The sequence below is a fragment of the Lepidochelys kempii genome, chromosome 1 (assembly GCF_965140285.1).
Source record: "Lepidochelys kempii isolate rLepKem1 chromosome 1, rLepKem1.hap1, whole genome shotgun sequence".
Taxonomy (NCBI): domain Eukaryota; kingdom Metazoa; phylum Chordata; order Testudines; family Cheloniidae; genus Lepidochelys; species Lepidochelys kempii.
The window spans coordinates 196,951,366-196,970,541 of record NC_136380.1 but is presented as its reverse complement, the minus strand read 5'-3'; the positions used below and the strand labels follow the sequence as shown (position 1 = coordinate 196,970,541).

The 19,176-nt window shown below is 40.4% G+C and overlaps 1 protein-coding gene across 2 annotated transcripts in view; it reads left to right on the top strand.

Moving 5' to 3' along the window:
- Positions 1–19,176, top strand: part of ZPLD1 (zona pellucida like domain containing 1) — a 55,046-nt gene that overhangs the window by 22,757 nt on the left and 13,113 nt on the right. For both annotated transcript variants that reach the window (XM_078851315.1, XM_073306738.2), the window contains exons 3-8: positions 4,168–4,388; positions 8,906–9,087; positions 9,778–9,850; positions 13,337–13,434; positions 16,990–17,070; positions 18,601–18,772. In XM_078851315.1, coding sequence (XP_078707441.1) covers positions 4,168–4,388; positions 8,906–9,087; positions 9,778–9,850; positions 13,337–13,434; positions 16,990–17,070; positions 18,601–18,772 — 827 coding nt within the window. The remainder of the gene's footprint in view (positions 1–4,167; positions 4,389–8,905; positions 9,088–9,777; positions 9,851–13,336; positions 13,435–16,989; positions 17,071–18,600; positions 18,773–19,176) is intronic.

Below are 19,176 nucleotides of genomic sequence, written 5' to 3'. Positions count from 1 at the left end.
GAATGAAGAAGAAGAAGAAATTCCACTGAACAGTGCAGGGCAGCAGCTTCATTATGCCATGTAATGGTGAAACTCTTTAAGCAATTCTTCACAATCGGGAGCATTTTTCCTGCCAGATGTGTGCTTAACTCATCCTTCATGCGAGTATGGGACAGTAGCTTCTCCACTGTGACATTGGAGATGTTGGTGGAGTCAAACATTTTATATTGTTCAGGTGTAATATCATGGAGTCTCTTCTTTCTGGTCATATTTTTTTAATTGATTCCTCTGCATACATGTCAAATAAGAGGTAGACATCATCATAGGTCCAGTATTTTCTCCGTAGCCTCATAATGAAGTGATCAGCCAATTCTCAGCAAGTGTTAACAGTTTCTGGTTTGTTGAGAGCTTCTACCTCAGCTGTGTCATCTAGACTGCTACACTGAAAGGCCTCTGCTGGCATAAAGTACTGGTCATGTTGTCGGTAGATGCTGGTTTAGGAAGACGATGCAAGAAGTGCATGTTTGCTGTTCACCTAGCAAACATGCATTGAATTTCTGTCGCATTCAAACGTCAATTTGGTACCATTTTACCACGTACAATTTGGTACTTGACCTATGTTAGACTTTGGGAAACATCGCAATGAGATCTTGACATGACCAGGAGACGAGCAAACAATGACCTGTCTGCGGTCAGCTCTGTCATAGTCCCTGTCACCATCATTCTGAATGTCGTCTTTGCATTAGAACACAGCTTTAGGCTGTTCTTCTTGATTCTGTAGATTTTTATGAATCAAATGACACCTCCCTTACCTTTCTGTCATTAACTTGCCCATGGAATTACATGTGCTCCCAGACTAAACAGCTGTCTTTGGGTTTAAAGCACAGTTGCCAACTTTCATGAGGTAAATAAGCACTCCGACTTTCAAAGTAAACCAAATATCATGCTAATCCCATTTCAAAACAAGCCAACCCCTAAGAATCCCAACACTCTGTGAATAGATTCCCTCCTCCGGTGTGCAGTCTGGCACTGTGGTGGGCCTGCTGTGCACCCCTGACTCTCTTCCCCCTTATCCCTGCTTGCCCCCCCTTTCCCTTGCTTGCCGGGAGCTGATCAAAAAAAAAAAAGAAGCAACAAGCTACAACAAGCAGCAAGTTACAAGCCAAACAAGCTACAAGTCAAAAACTAGCCAACAAGCAACTCACAAGCCAATTAAGCCAAAAACAAGCCCAATTTCTGCATTTTTTCCCCCGGGTTTGGCATGTCTGGTTGAAAGCTCAAATTTTTACTTCAAATTCTCTCTCTCCCTCTCTCCTCAGAAATGACCAGAGAGCAGTAGACCTCAAAAACCATCTTGGTGAAAACTTTGTCAAAACAGATAATCTCTTCAAAATGTTCCGGCTTTGTCAAAACCAGATATTTTGATTAAATTTTATGGCATCAGAAGTGTTCCAACTAGCTTCCTTAGTCTACTTTTCATGCAGTCTGTTCTAAGGCAAAATCTTGGCAGCATATGGAAGTGTGCCTGGATAAAACTGAGCTAAGGATCTCCGTGGATATGGGTCATACTGTCCTGAATCTATATCTATATATATATATGCCCACCAGTACCACAGTATCTGAGCACTTTGCAGTTTTAACTGTATTGATCCAACCAACACTCCTGTGAGGAAAGACAGTGCTAATATCCCCATTTTACAGCTGGGAACTGAGGCACAGAGAGATTAAGTGACTTGCCCAAGGTCACATAGGAAGTCTGTGACAGAGCAGGGTCTTGAATGCAGGTCTCCCAAGTCCCAGGCTAGCACCATTGGACCATCATTCCTCTCTGCTACTGTTTGAAAAACACAAAGGAGATGCATTTTGCAGTGGAAGTATGAAAAATTTGTAAATTAAGCCTACACATGTAAATTACTAGTGTTCAGTGTCATAAATTCAGTAGAAACTAGCCTGAATTAAAGCATTCAGGGAGGGGAAGTAGGGGTCTTTGCCTCTGGATTCAGATTCATCTCTTAACATCTGTACTCTGTTTTTTGAGTTGCAGAATGGGCAGATTATACAGGAGTAACCCTAGGTACAGTGACAGGGAAGAACTCGGTATTGGGAAAGGCCAGATTGTTATAATATAATCCAGAGGTAATAAATATATAATTTACAGAGCTAGGGCACTGCTCCTCTTAAAGTCCATGAGAGTTCTGAAAATGACTTTAAAGGTAAAGTAAAAAGCACACTTCAAAAGTTGGTAGGAGTGAGGGTGGATACTTTTATTTTACATTTACATTTGGCTGCTGGCAACACTGCAGCATAACCTTAATGGTAAGTTCCTGTTGTTATGCCCTCTTTTCCTGCTGCCCCCTCCTCCTTAACATATAACTGGAGTGAGTGACTTGCTACCCATATCTACTGACGGCAAAGGGCCTGATTCCTCTCATACCTTTGTAAATTGGGGAGTAATTCCATGGAAATCAACAGAATTGCATATGCTTATGTGTGAGGAAAATCCCAGCCCGCCTCAGCCCAGCTCCTCCTACTTGCCTCCTACACCCATTTCTGCCCAGTGCTTAATGTCTGATATGTAGAGCAGGACCGAGTTTGGCCTGTTATGTACTGTATTTGATTATTTTTTCTTTAATGCCACCATTTAAGGCTGCATGTAGTGTTGACGTAGCTGTGTTGGCCCCAGGATATTAGACATCCACCTTGTCTCATGATTAAGGCTATCCACATGAAATTGCCTGGGCTTCTGTTGCATGGGGAAGAGCCAGTGCGTTGCAATGGAGATTCATTTCCTTCTGCTGTGGCAAATGCAGCACAACAATTTATTTGAGCAGTTGTAATGGGATAGTATTGACTGAAGTTGTTCTGCCATTTTCAGTAGCACTAAATCCTGAAGCAAATGCAATAAACTAGTTGTTGTTTAAAGGAGTAATGCCTGCATTTAACATGCTGAAAAATGTCTCTTTGTCGAGCATTGAAAAAAATGTTTAATAGGGTGCAGTCAGGAATGAGTCTGAAGGCAAAAGCTATATTATCTTGCACTGAAGCTAAACATAACTATCACTTGTTCCTCTAGCCCAGAGGTTCTCAAACTGGAGGTTGGGTCCCCTCAGGGGGTTGCGAGGCTATTACATTGCGAGCTGTCACCCTCCACCCCAAGCCCTGCTTTGCCTCCAGCATTTATAATGGTGTTAAATATGTAAAAAAGTGTTTTTAATTTATAAGGGGGGGGAACACTCAGAGGCTTGCTATGTGAAAGGGGTCACCAGTACAAAAGTCTGAGAACTACTGCTCTAGCCTGTTGTGATGTGTACAATTCTTTCACTGAAGATCACAAGAGTCTTCAGGACTTTCAAACACAAGGCCATTCTTCATCTAAAAATCTTTGGAATAGAAAGATGTGACTAGTTCTAATTGCCATTTTCTAGGTATTTTGTATTCAAGATGTTACAATTTGCAGTATGGTACATCTCCAACATACTTCACTTTATTGATCACTATCTCTCACAAGCCAGCTGATTCGTATTAATGCTAACACTGAGTGTTCTTAAAAAGGAAATCTTCAGAACAGTCATAATGAATTAATCTTATAAACTATTGATTGCACTTCAATCCTTTAACTGTCCTGTTTGAGCCTGTACTTGGCACATGAAGTGGACTCTATCCTGCCTCAGATAAGCACTCTCAGCTTCTATGAGAGTTGTACAGTTGCAATGGAGGGCAGAATTCAGCCCCCTGAATTTCTATTGAAAGCAGTGGGAATTACAAATGTATTCATACAGTGCCTAGCACAATGGTGTCCTGGTCCATAATAAATAAGGGCTTCAGGATCAGGACCTATACATTTAACCCTTTGCCCATTTGTATCCCTTGGCATTCTCTCAGTTTGTCAATGAGCTTATGATTTATTTAATGGTGAGATTTTGGGTAATCACTTAAATTCCATGGTAGATTATATGCCAAGTATTTTAGTTCTGATTCTTCATCAGCCTAGTTAAAGAACAGATTAGTGAGGTTTTTACTTGATAACACAATACGGATCAAACCCTCTGACAATAGTATGAAGAGTGATATGATAGATCTGTAGAATATAACCACACTAACTGATGTAGGAGTCATCCTAGCATTCCTATATAGTTGTCAAAAGAAATCCCAGTTCTTACATTTGCTTTTCCTGTATTTTCCTTACAGCTGAACGAGATATCAGTATCTACTGTGGAGTACAGGCAATTACTATGAAGATTAATTTTTGCACAGTTCTTTTTTCTGGTTATTCTGAGACAGATTTGGCCCTGAATGGGAAACATGGAGACGCTCACTGCAAGGGGTTTATAAATAACAACACCTTTCCAGCAGTGGTCATCTTCATCATCAATCTCAGCACTTTGGAGTCCTGTGGAAGCACTCTTGTGGTAAGGCAAGATCACTGTCAGATTGTATAATAGGTAGTAATGCCTGGAATAGAGTGTGGGGGGTGCTCGAGCATTGTATCCTATACAAAAACCTCTGAAACAGTCTTATACACTTAGTAAAAATTTGCTTTTTGAAAGAAATGAATAGCTCATCAATTTGAGTGCCAATAAGAAGCCAAGGATTAGGATATAGTGGTAGACAACAACTTTATTCTTATAGAGCTAGTTTGGAATTTTCCTTCAAAAGGATTTTTCACTGGAAAATGCAGTTTCTGCAAAATCAAAACTTTCTGCAGGAATAGTTCAATTTTGTGGAAGTTTTCCAAATTTCCATCTGGAAAAATGAAACAAATATTTTATTTGGGGTTGATTTTTCATGGGAGTTGTAGTTCAAGCTCCCTGACTGAACTAAATTTCCCATGGTGCAACACAGTCTGCCCTCTGACTGAGTGGCATGATGCATCATGGAAGTAATGTGTCTGCAGGCTTATCATGGGAGATGTAATCTGGCCAGGAATCCTGACTCCTAGTGGAGAATGGAGACATCAGGTATCTGAACTACAGCTCCCATGAGGCAATGCACCACCATAGGGAAATGCTGTATAATACTGAATTGACCTGAAACAAATGCTTTGCCATTTCTGAATCAAATATTTTTAGAACGTCTCAGTTTCAATATTTGAATTTTTCATCCGATTTCAGGACAAAAATAAACATTGAAACATCGGAATTTCCCACAGGAAGGAAATTCAGATTCTCACTCAGCTCTAATTCTTATTTAATATACTGCAAGTGTATGTACCACAACTGCTGCTGGATGGTGTAAGACCTGCTCAAATGTCTAATTTATGTTGTGCTGTAGTGGTTGGTCAGCAGAAGGATGGAAGCCTTAATAGTGTTAACAACTAGTTGAGATTCTCTTTTAGCGGAAGAGGTAAATACTTGTGTTTCTAGAGCCAATCATCTTAGACTTGATATGCTATGCAGCATAAATGACAGCTGTGATATCTGGCTGTGTGCAGACAGCTACAGATGAGTTATACTCAGGTTGTCACTTAAGGCAAGATTCTGGTATCTTTTTTGCAGAGCTGTAATTTAATTAACTTTAATGGAGTTACTCCTGATTTATACCAGCGTGAATGAGAGCAGAATTAGGCTCTCCGTCTTCTAAATTGTCGTATCCAACAATGCCTCAATCTGTGGGGCAAGCCCAGATTTTCGACTTGAATTTCCTTCTACCCCTTAAGAATTGTTGTTCAACTTTTCGCTATAGGTTGGATCGCTGCAGTATGCTTTCAGATGTAAGGTGGGGATTTCCGACACACACAGGGATGGTCTGGGTCACTCCAAAATCTGCATTAAGTAATTTACAAGAATAACAACTTACAATATTTTGCAAGGTTGCCATTTGTAGCCAGAGTTGATAATGACACTTCAACTTAAGTACTCCTAGCATTTTTTGTTATATGTTCCTGTTTTCAGTTGCTTATAACTTTGCCAAAGTGTTCAGACTGAAACTTTCTATGTGCATTCTCTGTCTCAAGCTGAATTTTCTTTTTAAAGGTTCAGCAAAAATAGTTCAGTTTTTTCCAAGGGTAAGGTTAGGAAAAATGGGTAGTGTTCATAGAATCATAGAATCATAGAATATCAGGGTTGGAAGGGACCCCAGAAGGTCATCTAGTCCAACCCCCTGCTCAAAGCAGGACCAATTCCCAGTTAAATCATCCCAGCCAGGGCTTTGTCAAGCCTGACCTTAAAAACCTCTAAGGAAGGAGATTCTACCACCTCCCTAGGTAACGCATTCCAGTGTTTCACCACCCTCTTAGTGAAAAAGTTTTTCCTAATATCCAATCTAAACCTCCCCCACTGCAACTTGAGACCATTACTCCTCGTTCTGTCATCTGCTACCACTGAGAACAGTCTAGAGCCATCCTCTTTGGAACCCCCTTTCAGGTAGTTGAAAGCAGCTATCAAATCCCCCCTCATTCTTCTCTTCTGCAGGCTAAACAATCCCAGCTCCCTCAGCCTCTCCTCATAAGTCATGTGTTCCAGTCCCCTAATCATTTTTGTTGCCCTTCGCTGGACTCTCTCCAATTTATCCACATCCTTCTTGAAGTGTGGGGCCCAAAACTGGACACAGTACTCCAGATGAGGCCTCACCAATGTCGAATAGAGGGGAACGATCACGTCCCTCGATCTGCTCGCTATGCCCCTACTTATACATCCCAAAATGCCATTGGCCTTCTTGGCAACAAGGGCACACTGCTGACTCATATCCAGCTTCTCGTCCACTGTCACCCCTAGGTCCTTTTCTGCAGAACTGCTGCCTAGCCATTCGGTCCCTAGTCTGTAGCTGTGCATTGGGTTCTTCCGTCCTAAGTGCAGGACCCTGCACTTATCCTTATTGAACCTCATCAGATTAGGTGTTGCCAATGCTACTCCCCACCCTAAACTGTGTGGCTTTCTTATGTTTTAAAAAGAGCTCTACCACCTCCATAGTTTGGAGCAAGGCCTTGAAATTTGGCCGACAGCTCTAAGGTCAGAAAGATGTCTTTTGCTGTTCCCATGAAAATTACCCAGATTGGGCAAAATTATAAGCCTCTGAAAATTGCCATTTTGACATGTTCATAGAGCTTGTTAGAAATTTGCTGTTAAAATCTTTGAACATTCTGCCTGCTCTGTGCAGGCTACCATTCTCTTTGGAGCTCCCTATATAGCAAATTCTCTGAATATGCACTCATGCCCCGCAGGGCTCCCTGTGTATATCCAGATAGTGCAAAGATAAAGCAACAGCTTGCAGGGAAACAATAGCATCCCTTATGGTTTAGGTATGCTGGGCTGAGAGTCAAGAGGAGACCATGAATACTGATCTCAGCTGTTCCATTCACAGGTGTTAATACCCCCCACGTTTCAGAGCCCTTATTGCTAAGCAAGACTAATACCTCTCTGCTTCATGAGGGAGGCAGGCATCCTTCATTTTACAAATGGTGTAACTGAGAGGCTGTACTTCTGGAAAGGCTGGGACTAGAACAGAGAACTCTAACGTAGCAGACTCCATTCATATCCTCTTAACCACTCCAGCTTTCAGAATTAACGTGCCACATTTTTGTGCTAGGCTGTACTGTTTGTGATGTCTAGACTTCTCTCTCCTTCAGAGCCAGGAATGTGGATTCCTAACATTTTTCTGCTGTCTAGCAAATGGCTATGTACACCAATGGCAAAATGTACGGGGAATAACAGCCTACTATTGCAACCAGGTTTTCCATTAGTTCAAGAAATCAAGTTGTGCTATGAATCTAAAGGTCCTGGGTTCAAACTCTGATGAACTACCCAGGTATGCCGAGGGCAGCGTGGTTTGATGAATTCCTGGTTTTTCCCCAGTTTTTATTTTTTAAAAATATAGGAGATTACATACAAAAACTACATCAAAACAATGCAAAATCAAGCTACAATTAGGAAACGCCAGAGTTAATCTCCTGCAAACTCAATGTGACCCTGTTGTGTACATGCATTATAAGATACTCTTAATTACATATTCAGTTCTTAATTACTATTTTCTCCACATGACCATTAATTCACATAGTACATGGGATATATGGTGAATGAATCAGTGGGTTGCAGGAAGAGGAAGAATGTTCACTTGTGTTTTGAAGGTGTTGGATGGGGACCCAGGAGAGCTGGGTATTATTTCTGTGTCAACTACATACTTATGTGATGTTGAGCAAATCAGTCATAATTCAGACATGCAATGGGGCTGAATTAAGGTTTCACAGGCAACTTTAATTGTGGCATTGTCTAAATATTGAGTGCTTGGATTTTCAGCACTGGCATTCTTTTAACTTAGTTTTTGTGTGAGTAATTTATTATACATAGATATGCATCTCCATACAGACAGATACAAGCATTGACCAGAAATTCAATTGTTTGACTTGAATTGCTTTAGTGTCTCATTAATATCACTTTAAAAATACTATAACTCTCCCATTTCCATCATCTATTATGTGATTTGGAAACCTTCACAAACAAACATACCAGTAGTGGCCACGCATCACTTCAGTGAGTGGGATTCTGTGTAAAATAACTTCATTTTCAAGTATTAAAAACTCCACTATTTTGTTACCTTTCAAACCAAATAGAACTGCTTCTTCAGTCCCCTCCTCCCCCCAGCGATCCATGGGAATTCATCAGGAATGTTCAGAGAAAATGCCCACCTGAAAAATTATTCACGGGACCTCAGGACATTCCAGATCTGTGTTTAGGCTCTACGACCATATTTTGCATTCAGTCAGACCCCCGTAATCCCAATTGACTACTGGCTGTGCAGGTGAAATAGAAAACAGAATCTGATTTAGTAAGCCCAATTCATCTCTGGTGTACTGAATGAAGTTACACCAAGGATGAATTGGACTCGAAGTGTCAGAATTTTTCAATGTGTTTGTATTTCTCTCTCTCTCTCTCTATTTTTTTTAATGTGCTTAACCTTGTGGTAATGTCTGTTTTCGTACCTTCCTCAATAGGTATCCTCAGGTCCAGGCATCAATGCATATGGGAATGTATCAGTGGTACAGATAGGTAACGTTTCAGGCTACATAGATACGCCAGATCCACCAACAATCATCAGCTACTTACCAGGGCTTCTGTACAAATTTAGCTGTAGCTATCCATTGGAATACTTGGTCAACAATACACAATTGGCTTCGTAAGTATGCTTTTCATTCATTCATATATATTTATATATATAAGGGTGAGGGTGTCTGTCTACATGCATCTGCACAACCCAACATTTATCTCCATAAAAATTTGTGGTCTTGTACTGATGGTGAAAAAAATAAAACCAAGATTGTGGGAAGAAGTGGCAGGGAGAAAGGGGAGACTGAAGAAAGAAGAAAAGTTTACTAGGGGATCTATATAATACAGTGATTTACCAAAACTACTGTAGTTTGTTGCCTGACTAGTGTAAAAATTTGCCTTCTAAATGCATGTGGTTTTATGACAAAATAGTAGCTGCATACACATTTTAAATTTCCCATGCAATATAATATTTTTGTGTAGGGTAATCAATGAATGTGTAGTGCAAGGAAACACATTTTCCAGGAGCCGACACACTATATCATGGAGAACTGGTTCTTTTATGCCATTTTGCCTTTCTGCTAATTATTTGCCTGATTCATGTTTTTAATAGCCTCCATTACTTCCAGTATAGTTAAGGTCCTGTCATGGTCTCCACTATAAATTCCTATTTTCAGAGATTTCTAACACAAACCTTAAAAAAATCACTCCTTATGATGTATCTCAAGAACTGATTTTGAGTAAAGAAGCACTGAAATATGAAAACGCAAACAAACAAACAAAACCCTTAAACAGTTTCTGGTTTCTAAATCTGTTTTAGGTCATCAGCTGCTATTTCTGTAAGAGAGAATAATGGGACATTTATCAGCACTCTGAGTTTGCTGCTTTACAATGTAAGTATAAAATTAGTAAACAAATTATATGTAATATTCTCTGAATTACATGGCTGCAGCTCTCTTTGACAGAGCAGAATTAGGCTCCTTATGTGTTCATTATGTTCTATTTTCCCCGGAAGGGAAGCAGGCCTTTCAGACCGTTGTCATTCATCTAATTGTTACCTGGTGCTTGTCCTTTTTTTTAATTTATTTTTTTTTTAAATGCACCTGTTGTCTCTCTTCTTAGTCTCTGCCCTGAATGACCTACCATCTCTCCTTTTATTCTGCACTTGTACAGCGCCTAGCACAATGGGATCCCAATCAACAATTAGGGCTTCCAGACCCTTGGGCAGTACAAATTATAATAAGTGATGCACTAGAATTCAAATATATTGCATATTGTACCTGCATATTATATTTATTCTAAATATGATCTTATAACAATATTGATATGTTAAATTTCTCACAAACTTATGTAGAGTCCAAGCCTTGTCCAAGTATGTTGACCATTTTAAATAGGAGTGAAGTTTGCAGGATTTACCCCCAATCTATACATCCATACAGATGCTTATTGCATGTACTTTGGAGACTTCATGGGTTAATATTTTTAATAACAGCATTTGGCTGCTGACACTTCTCTCATACTTTTTCAGAAATTGGGTTTGAATACACATCACTGTGTAAACTTTTATTATGTAAATCTGGACAACGACAGTAAAACGTAAAAAATGTGCAGACGTCTATTTATAACAGCTACATTCATTTCTGAAATAATTTTTGTTGATTAAAATTTTTATTCATACATTTTAAATACCTGATTTAAATATCAATTTTTCAATCTATCAAGCAACGTTTTTGTAAATTATGAATCTGATTTTTTTGGCTTTATTATTCATGCCATCGGGATGCTGAGTTATAATTCATGCAACTGATTTAAAAGTCAATGCTTTTTTCTTGGAATATAATGAGCTATAAATATTGTAACAGGACATTTTCCAAAGGCATTTTTTTTAAAATTCACGTTTGTAAGTTTGTCATTTGGTAGAGCAGAGTTCTTAAAAACAGATTAAAATGAAGATTATATTTCTCCCATTTTTAAATAAATATGTAGTAAAAAGGAGAGAGAGCCAAATTCCTCAAAACTACAGGAATTGTATAGTGGATAGGAAGAGCCATTCACCGTTTCTGCAGTGAGAGAAGAATAAAATAAATATCATGCTGGAATATGCCCTTGAATGAAGTGCCCAAGTTTAAAGGGCCTGATCCTGCCCAACTGTAGTCAGTAATGTCAGATCCAAGGTATTCAAGTGATTAAGAATGAAGTCATTGGTGTTTGACTCTGAGTTTTGATCTTGTGAGATGCTCCTAGAAGAAATACTGCAATTCACAGAAGCATGAAAAAGCAACCAAACACAAAGTATTAAGATAATCTTAGTAATTGTAACTATTTTTAGGAACTTGTACATAGATGAGCTATACAGTATATTTTGCTCCTGATATTAAAGACCAACGTTTACAAATGCAGACCCCAAAAATAGACATTTAAAGCCATATTTAAGTACATAAGAGTCCTGCTTGTCAAAGGTGTTGTGCATTTGAGGCTGTGAAAATCAAATCACTTTTTTAGGTGCCCAGAAGGATTTAGGTGCCTAAGTTCAGACACCTATGTTTGAACACTTTAGACAGGCTGTTTGTTTTTTGTCACTTATTTCTCTGATGTTTAAAATTGTTATCCTTAATTCCTCCCCTCTCTCCCCCCTGACTTGTTGATGTTTTCATTTGTTCTGTTGTGCTACTTCGTGCCTTTGCCGTGTGTTAATCCATCTGCAAAATTTATGAACGCAAGCACAAAACTAACCATTATGGAAAAGATGTAAAGAGACTAATAGGGATTAAGGCTTGGATTTTCAAAGGAGCCTAAGTGATTTAGATACCCGTGTATAAATCCTTGGGGTGACTGCAGCATGTGTAGCTCAGATACTGAGTTAGCTTTGCTCTAATTAGTTTGCTAAAAATAGCACTGTTGTCATGGCAGCACAGGCCGTGCCACAGGCTAGCTGCCCACGTACAATCCCTTCTTCGTCCCTGGGTAAAAACTCAGGCAACTAGCCCATGCCATGGTCTGTGCTGCTGCAGATATATTTAACAAGATAGCTTGATCAAATTTAGCTACACATGTTGCAGTCGCCCCTCACAATTGCAGTACAAAACCTGTCTTTAGACTCCTTTGAAATTCTCAGCCTAAACCAATAGCGATCTGTAGAAATTACTCCAAAAATCTGTAGGACGTAATAAGAGTGAGATCTTTTCTACAGATTCTCTTAGCCAACATACAAATTTAACAGAGAAGTACACCCCACTATCAAATTCTACCGCTTAGCTTAGAAGTTCTGTAGCCAGTTTTCTCTCATTCTCTTTCATATTCGAAAGGACACTTCCATAGGAGTGAAGTACGTAGAAAGTTTACAAATTATGTTTTTCATTCCTTTAGAAAAATCACATGCTTTGCGCATTTAATTTAATATTTTCCAAACTTTCTGGTGTCTGCTACACCATTCTGGTTTTATTGCGACACAGCTTGTGCAAGGCAGGACTTTTTGAAAATGTGGACTGAGTCTTGGTACCCTCATCTCCCACTAGAGGCCTTTCTCCCATATGCTGAACCTCCCCCACCACTCCCATCTTTCTACTGCTCATCTGCAATATATTAAATGATGTCTGGTCCCCCCCGCCAAAGTGGGTCGTGTATTGCTGAATTATGTCTGTGTCAACAAGTTCCTACTTCAGTTCCTGGAAACCTTGGCTGGTAGGCCCTCTTTGTGAATTTAGCAGCATACACAGAGCACTGGGGTACATCCACCAAGTGTCTTTGATTGTTTATACGCCAGGTACATCACAACATAGCAGGAGATATGCTCCCTTGCTGCTCCCTGGTTCAGCTATTTACACAGTTTGATTTCTTCTCAGGAGTACCCAGTTGGTGAGCTAATTACCTCATTAGCTCATCAGGTTCTGTACAGGTGCAAGTTTCTACCCTTCCAAGTCCAAACTACTGAAGTCCCTTTCACTCTACCTATACCCGGTGCCATGGGTATTCTAAGTGACCAGGGTGCTGGCTTCCAAAGAGCTCAGTTTATAACTGCTAACAGCACCCTGTCACAGTCTGACACTCCATATTCATTTTACAACATTGTACAAGCTGTGATTTTTCTCTCTCTCTCTGTACACACACTTACACTAGTTTGGTAATGGAGCTTTTGAAAGGAGGTAATTTTTTAAATACAATCTTTGTTTGTTATCTAACACTTTTAACATGTCATTTCCCACTAAAGCTGCATTGTGGAGAGCAAAACATCTGTTCTAATTGTCTGAGGGCAAACCTTGAACTTTGCGAAACTTGATAGCACTGCTGTTTCCACTAAGCCAACTGACCAAAAAAGCTTCTGTGTTGCAAGGTGTTGGTATTGCCATTGTGTTACAGCAACTGTGTGTGTGTTTTTCCAGGACTCAACCTACAGCCAGCTGCTGGTTATCCCCAGTATAGGTTTACCTTTGAAAACAAAAATATATGCAGCAGTGCGAGCAACCAACCTAGATGGCAGGTACAGTAAAAGATATTGTTTCTTCCCTTTCTAATTTTTGCAGCTCTTGAGCAGCATCAATCACCGTGTAAATATATAATTATATATGGCTTTTTTTTTCTGACCGTCTTTTATGGGGCTTGGTAGAATTTGATTTTTTTTAAATAATTTTGATGGATAACTGATTATTTTCAAGCATTGCTTTTTATTAATTTAAATTTTTACAGGTGTGGAAAACTATGGGAGTGTTCAACAATAGGAGAATCAATTATGTAATAACAGTACACATTGAGATTCAAAAAGTTAAATCTTTATAACTGTTAAAATACAAACTGTGAACATTGCGTCAAAATATACAAAGTAAATATCCTTACGTTGAACTCTAATAAGTTCTGCCATTTTCTTACCTTTTCTACCTGTACATTTTGAGTATTATCGATGGAAATATTTTTTTTGTAGGTTTGTGTCTGTAAGGTGAAATCCATGTTTACTGATAAAAATCTAATACTTCCAAGCCTATTTACAAGTAATGAAATGACTAATCTGTGTGAATCACTTCCCTCTGTTGGACGGAATCAGATCTGTTTTGCTATGTGTCACAGGCCCGTTATTGGTAATCATCAACAAAGATTCTCCTTGAGCTCAAGGGAGCTTTTGTAAGAGGAGGAAAGAAAGGAAACAAAAGTGTAGGAATAAATGGTCAGTTTCCATAATGGAGAGAGGTAAATAGTGGTGTCCCCCAGGGGTCTGTTCTGGGACCAGTCCTGTTCAACATATTCATAAATGGTCTGGAAAAAGGGGTAAACAGTGAGTGACAAAATTTTCAGATGATACAAAACTAGTCAAGATGGACTGCGAAGAGTTACAAAAGTTACAAAAGGATCTCACAAAAGACTAGGCAACAAAATGGCAGATGAAATTCAATGTTGATAAATGCAAAGTAATACTCAATAGCAAACATAATCCCAACAACACATACATACAAAATGATAGGGTCTAAATTAGCTGTTACCCACTGAAGAAAGAAATCTTTGAGTCATTGTGGATAGTTCTCTGAAAACATCCAGTCAATGTGCAGTGGCAGTCAAAAAAGCAAACAGAAAGTTGGGAATCACTAGGAAAGGGATAGATAGACAATATCATAGTGCCACTATATAAATCCATCATATGCCCGTATCTTGAATACTGTATGCAGATGTGCTCGTCATATTTCAAAAAAGATATATTGGAATTGGAAAAGGTACAGAAAAGGGCAACAAAAATGATTAGGGGTATGGAACAGCTCCTATATGAGGAGAGATTAATAAGACCGGGACTTTTCAACTAGGAAAAGAGACAACTAAGGGGGGATATGATACAGGTCTATAAAATTATGACTGGTGTGGAGAAAGTAAATAAGGAAGTGTTATTTACTCCTTCTCATAATACGAGAACTAGGGGCCACCCAATGAAATTAATAGGCAGCTGGTTTAAAACAAACAAAAGGAAGTATTTCTTCTCACAATGCACAGTCAACCTCTCAAACTCTTTGCGATGTTGTGAAGGCCGAGACTATAGCAGGGCTCAAAAAAGAACTAGATAAGTTCCTGGAAGATAGGTCCATCATTGGATATTAGCCAGGATGGGCAGGGATGCAAAACCATGCTCTGAAGTGTCCCTAGCCTCTGTTTACCGGAAACTGGGAATGAGCGACAGGGGACAGATCACTTGATTGCCCGTTCTGTTCATTCCCTCTGAAGCACCTAGCATTGGCCACAGTCAGAAGACAGGATACTGGGCTAGATGGACTATTGGTCTGACCCAGTATGGCCATCTTTAAAAAAGGGAAGAAGGAGGATCCTGGGAACTACAGGCCAGTCAGCCTCACCTCAGTCCCTGGAAAAATCATGGAGCAGGTCCTCAAGGAATCAATTCTGAAGCACTTAGAGGAGAGGAAAGTGATCAGGAACAGTCAGCATGGATTCACCAAGGGCAAGTCATGCCTGACTAATCTAATTGCCTTCTATGACGAGATAACTGGTTCTGTGGATGAAGGGAAAGCAGTGGACGTGTTGTTCCTTGACTTTAGCAAAGCTTTTGACACTGTCTCCCACAGTATTCTTGCCAGCAAGTTAAAGAAGTATGCCCATACATTCATGGACTATAAGGTGGATAGAAAGCTGGCTAGATTGTCAGGCTCAACGGGTAGTGATCAATGGCTCCATGTCTAGCTGGCAGCCGGTATCAAGTGGAGTGTCCCAAGGGTCGGTCCTGGGGCTGGTTTTGTTCAATATCTTCATAAATGATCTGGAGGATGGTGTGGATTGCACCCTCAGCAAGTTTGCAGGTGACACTAAACTGGGAGGAGAGGTAGATACGCTGGAGGGTAGGGATAGGATACAGAGGGACCTAGAGAAATTGGAAGATTGGGCCAAAAGAAATCTGATGAGGCTCAACAAGGACAAGTGCAGAGTCCTGCACTTAGGACAGAAGAATCCCATGCACCGCTACAGACTAGGGACCAAATGGCTCGGCACCAGTTCTGCAGAAAAGGACCTAGGGGTTACAGTGGACGAGAAGCTGGATATGTGTGCCCTTGTTGCCAAGAAGGCCAATGGCATTTTGGGCTGTATAAGTATGGGCATTGCCAGCAGATTCAGGGACGTGATTGTTCTCCTCTATTCGACATTGGTGAGGCCTCATCTGGAGTACTGTGTCCAGTTTTGGGCCCCACACTACAAGAAGGATGTGGAAAAATTGGAAAGAGTCCAGCGGAGGGCAACAAAAATGATTAGGGGACTGGAACACATGAGTTATGGGGAGAGGCTGAGGGAACAGGGGATGTTTAGTCTACGGAAGAGAAGAATGAGGGGGGATTTGATAGCTGCTTTCAACTACCTGAAAGGGGGTTCCAAAGAGGATGGCTCTAGACTGTTCTCAGTGGTAGCAAGTGACAGAACAAGGCATAATGGTCTCAAATTGCAGTGGGGGAGATTTAGGTTGGATATTAGGAAAAACTTTTTCACTAGGAGGGTGGTGAAACACTGGAATGCGTTACCTAGGGAGGTGGTGGAGTCTCCTTCCTTAGAAGTTTTTAAGGTCAGGCTTGACAAAGCCCTGGCAGGGATGATTTAACTGGGGATCGGTCCTGCTTTGAGCAGGGGGTTGGACTAGATGACCTCCTGAGGTCCCTTCCAACCCTGATATTCTATGATTCTGTGATGTGAATCCTGTCCAATGCTGCCATGAAATTCTTAGTGGAGATGATATGCACCAAAGTGATACCCGTTGAAGTGCTATATGGTCACTGATTTGTAACAGCTTCTTTACTGTGGAACAGATGGGAGTAAAACCATGTTGGTTAAATTGTATCATTCATACACTGCACAGTCATTGTGCAGTAATGTAAGTAATGCAGAAAAATAAAAACTATTATACTGCCATAGAATGGTCTCAGTGAGAATGCAGGGATTCTATACATGGCTCGTAATTGTACATAACTGTGTAGGTTCAGTTCATCAGCTAGTACTATCAACTTGTACCTCGGTTTTTTTTTTTAAATCTTTTTCCTTGACAATTATCTTGCTCCTCATGCAGATGGAATGTTTTGATGGACTATTGTTACACCACTCCATCTGGTAATCCCAATGATGAGCTTCGATACGATCTCTTCTTTAGGTAGGTACTTTGCAAATCCAGCATTTGTATGTAAATGCCCTCCTTTTAAGACCGCAATTATGAGCCTCTGTATGATAGTGTGATGCTACATTTCTTGACAGGCATGAGGTTTTTCAGGAAGGTCCAATGTCTATGCTTGTAAATAATTTATTAGTCATTAATCTAGCTATTTTTGGACATAAATATTGGGTAAGTGTGCACAGGCATGAAAATTGTGAGCACCAATGTAGGTGTAGAAATAGGCATTTTGCATGCACATACTAGGGGCCCTCTACTCAAATTTCAATGGGTATGTATTTGTTAACATTTATTTTAATGCAAGTGAGAGGATGCCCTGTGGGTAGATGATAACCATCTAACATGTCTAAGGTGCTAATTCAGGAAAGTGCTGAAGCACAAGCTTAGGTGCTGTCCTGAGTGGAAATGGCTTCCTGAATCGGGACCTTAAAGGATAGCAAAGAGCAGCTTGGTGTCTCAGCAACCCCACAGATTGAATCATATCAGTGGCTCTTGATGGAGCTGCTACCTTTGTTCAGAGGTGCTTATCTATATAAATGAGCTTACCTGATAACTTTTTGTTTCAGGTCTCATAATTATTTGGAGATTTGAATTTAAATGGAACCTGGAGCTGAGTTTCCTTGGATTTGGTTTTGATGTGGCAAAATACACAATTCAGTACCACTTTAAAGAAGTGTGTGTGTGTGTGTGAGAGAGAGAGAGAGAGAGAGAGAGAGACATACACATACCCTTTGTGGACTTCTTCAATAGTGGCTCTCCTTCCTGCTATAGCCCTCCTTTCAGCAACCACCACCAGTTGCCTTCTTTCTTGTCCTAGGACTCTTCTTTTCATCCCCCACCAGCAGGCCCATCTCCTAGTCACCTGCTCCTAGTCAGGTGACTGGACTTATTACCTCCACATAGGGAGGCAGGCCACATCTGGCACAGGTTCAGCTGAGCTCTGAACCCTCTTAAAGGGTCAGGTCCGTTTGTGACAGGGTGCCCTTATAAATACAATGTCAAGCAGACTTGATTTCCAATTGTCAGTATTGTTGGGTCCCTATCTGCATTCGCTAAGAATGCAAAACCAATGGGACAAAATTGTGCTCTGGCATAACTTTCACTAATGTCAACGGGTGTAAACACTGCAGGATCAGAGCTAGTTATCTCACATCCTGTGTGTTCCAGTCTAAGACAAGTGTATCACCTAAAGAAAATATTGGAAATGTGGCATTCTTGAACACAGATCCTTTTTAGTGTTTGTAAGAGTAATTCTGACTCTGTGCCTTTTGTCCATTGTCATTCTCTGCCTGCCTGTGCATCTGAGCAGTGCTCACTGCCATGCCATCTTAGACCTTGATGTACTATAGCACACTTGAGACTCTCATAGCTGCCCATTTTGGACATCATGGCACTCTCTTGTTTTGCACAGAGCTTAAGCATTGATCTTTTTACTTATAGTCCTTTATTCTCAGGGGCTAAAAATCAGAGGTACACATGGTCATCCCAGTTTTAATCTTTTATACCAATTAGCTGTGACAAGGACCCACAGACAACTGTAATTGAGAATGGCAAGAGTCAGATGGGCCGGTTTTCCTTTGAGGTGTTCCGCTTTGTGAAGCACAAGAACCAGAAGATGTCTACAGTCTTCCTCCATTGTGTGACAAAGCTGTGCAGAACGGATGATTGCCCCTTTCTTGCACCTGTAAGTTTTGGGTGGAGCTCTGTCAATAATCTTTATGAATCTGTGCTGTGCCAGAGGCAGAACTGTGGGGCCATTCTACACCTGTAATTTGCAGATGGATAGGAGAGGTGGAGGGCATCTGTGCAAATGAAGAAAGCACCTAGAGTTTGAACTTGTTGTTTGTTTCTAGAGAATGTGAACGCAACAAATGAAGAGTGGCATTTCAATGTCATCACCATTGTGTGACGTAACACTGGGAACTGTAAAGCTGAGGGGAATTGGGTTTGGCATAAGGAGTGTTCTCCTTTAAGTCTCTGGGTCAAATCACGCCTCGGATGATAGAGACCAAAGGTGACCACTGTCAGAAAGCCATTCAGATAGTTTATGAAAAATGAGCTGGTGGTCTTAGGATAGCTCCTAGAAAG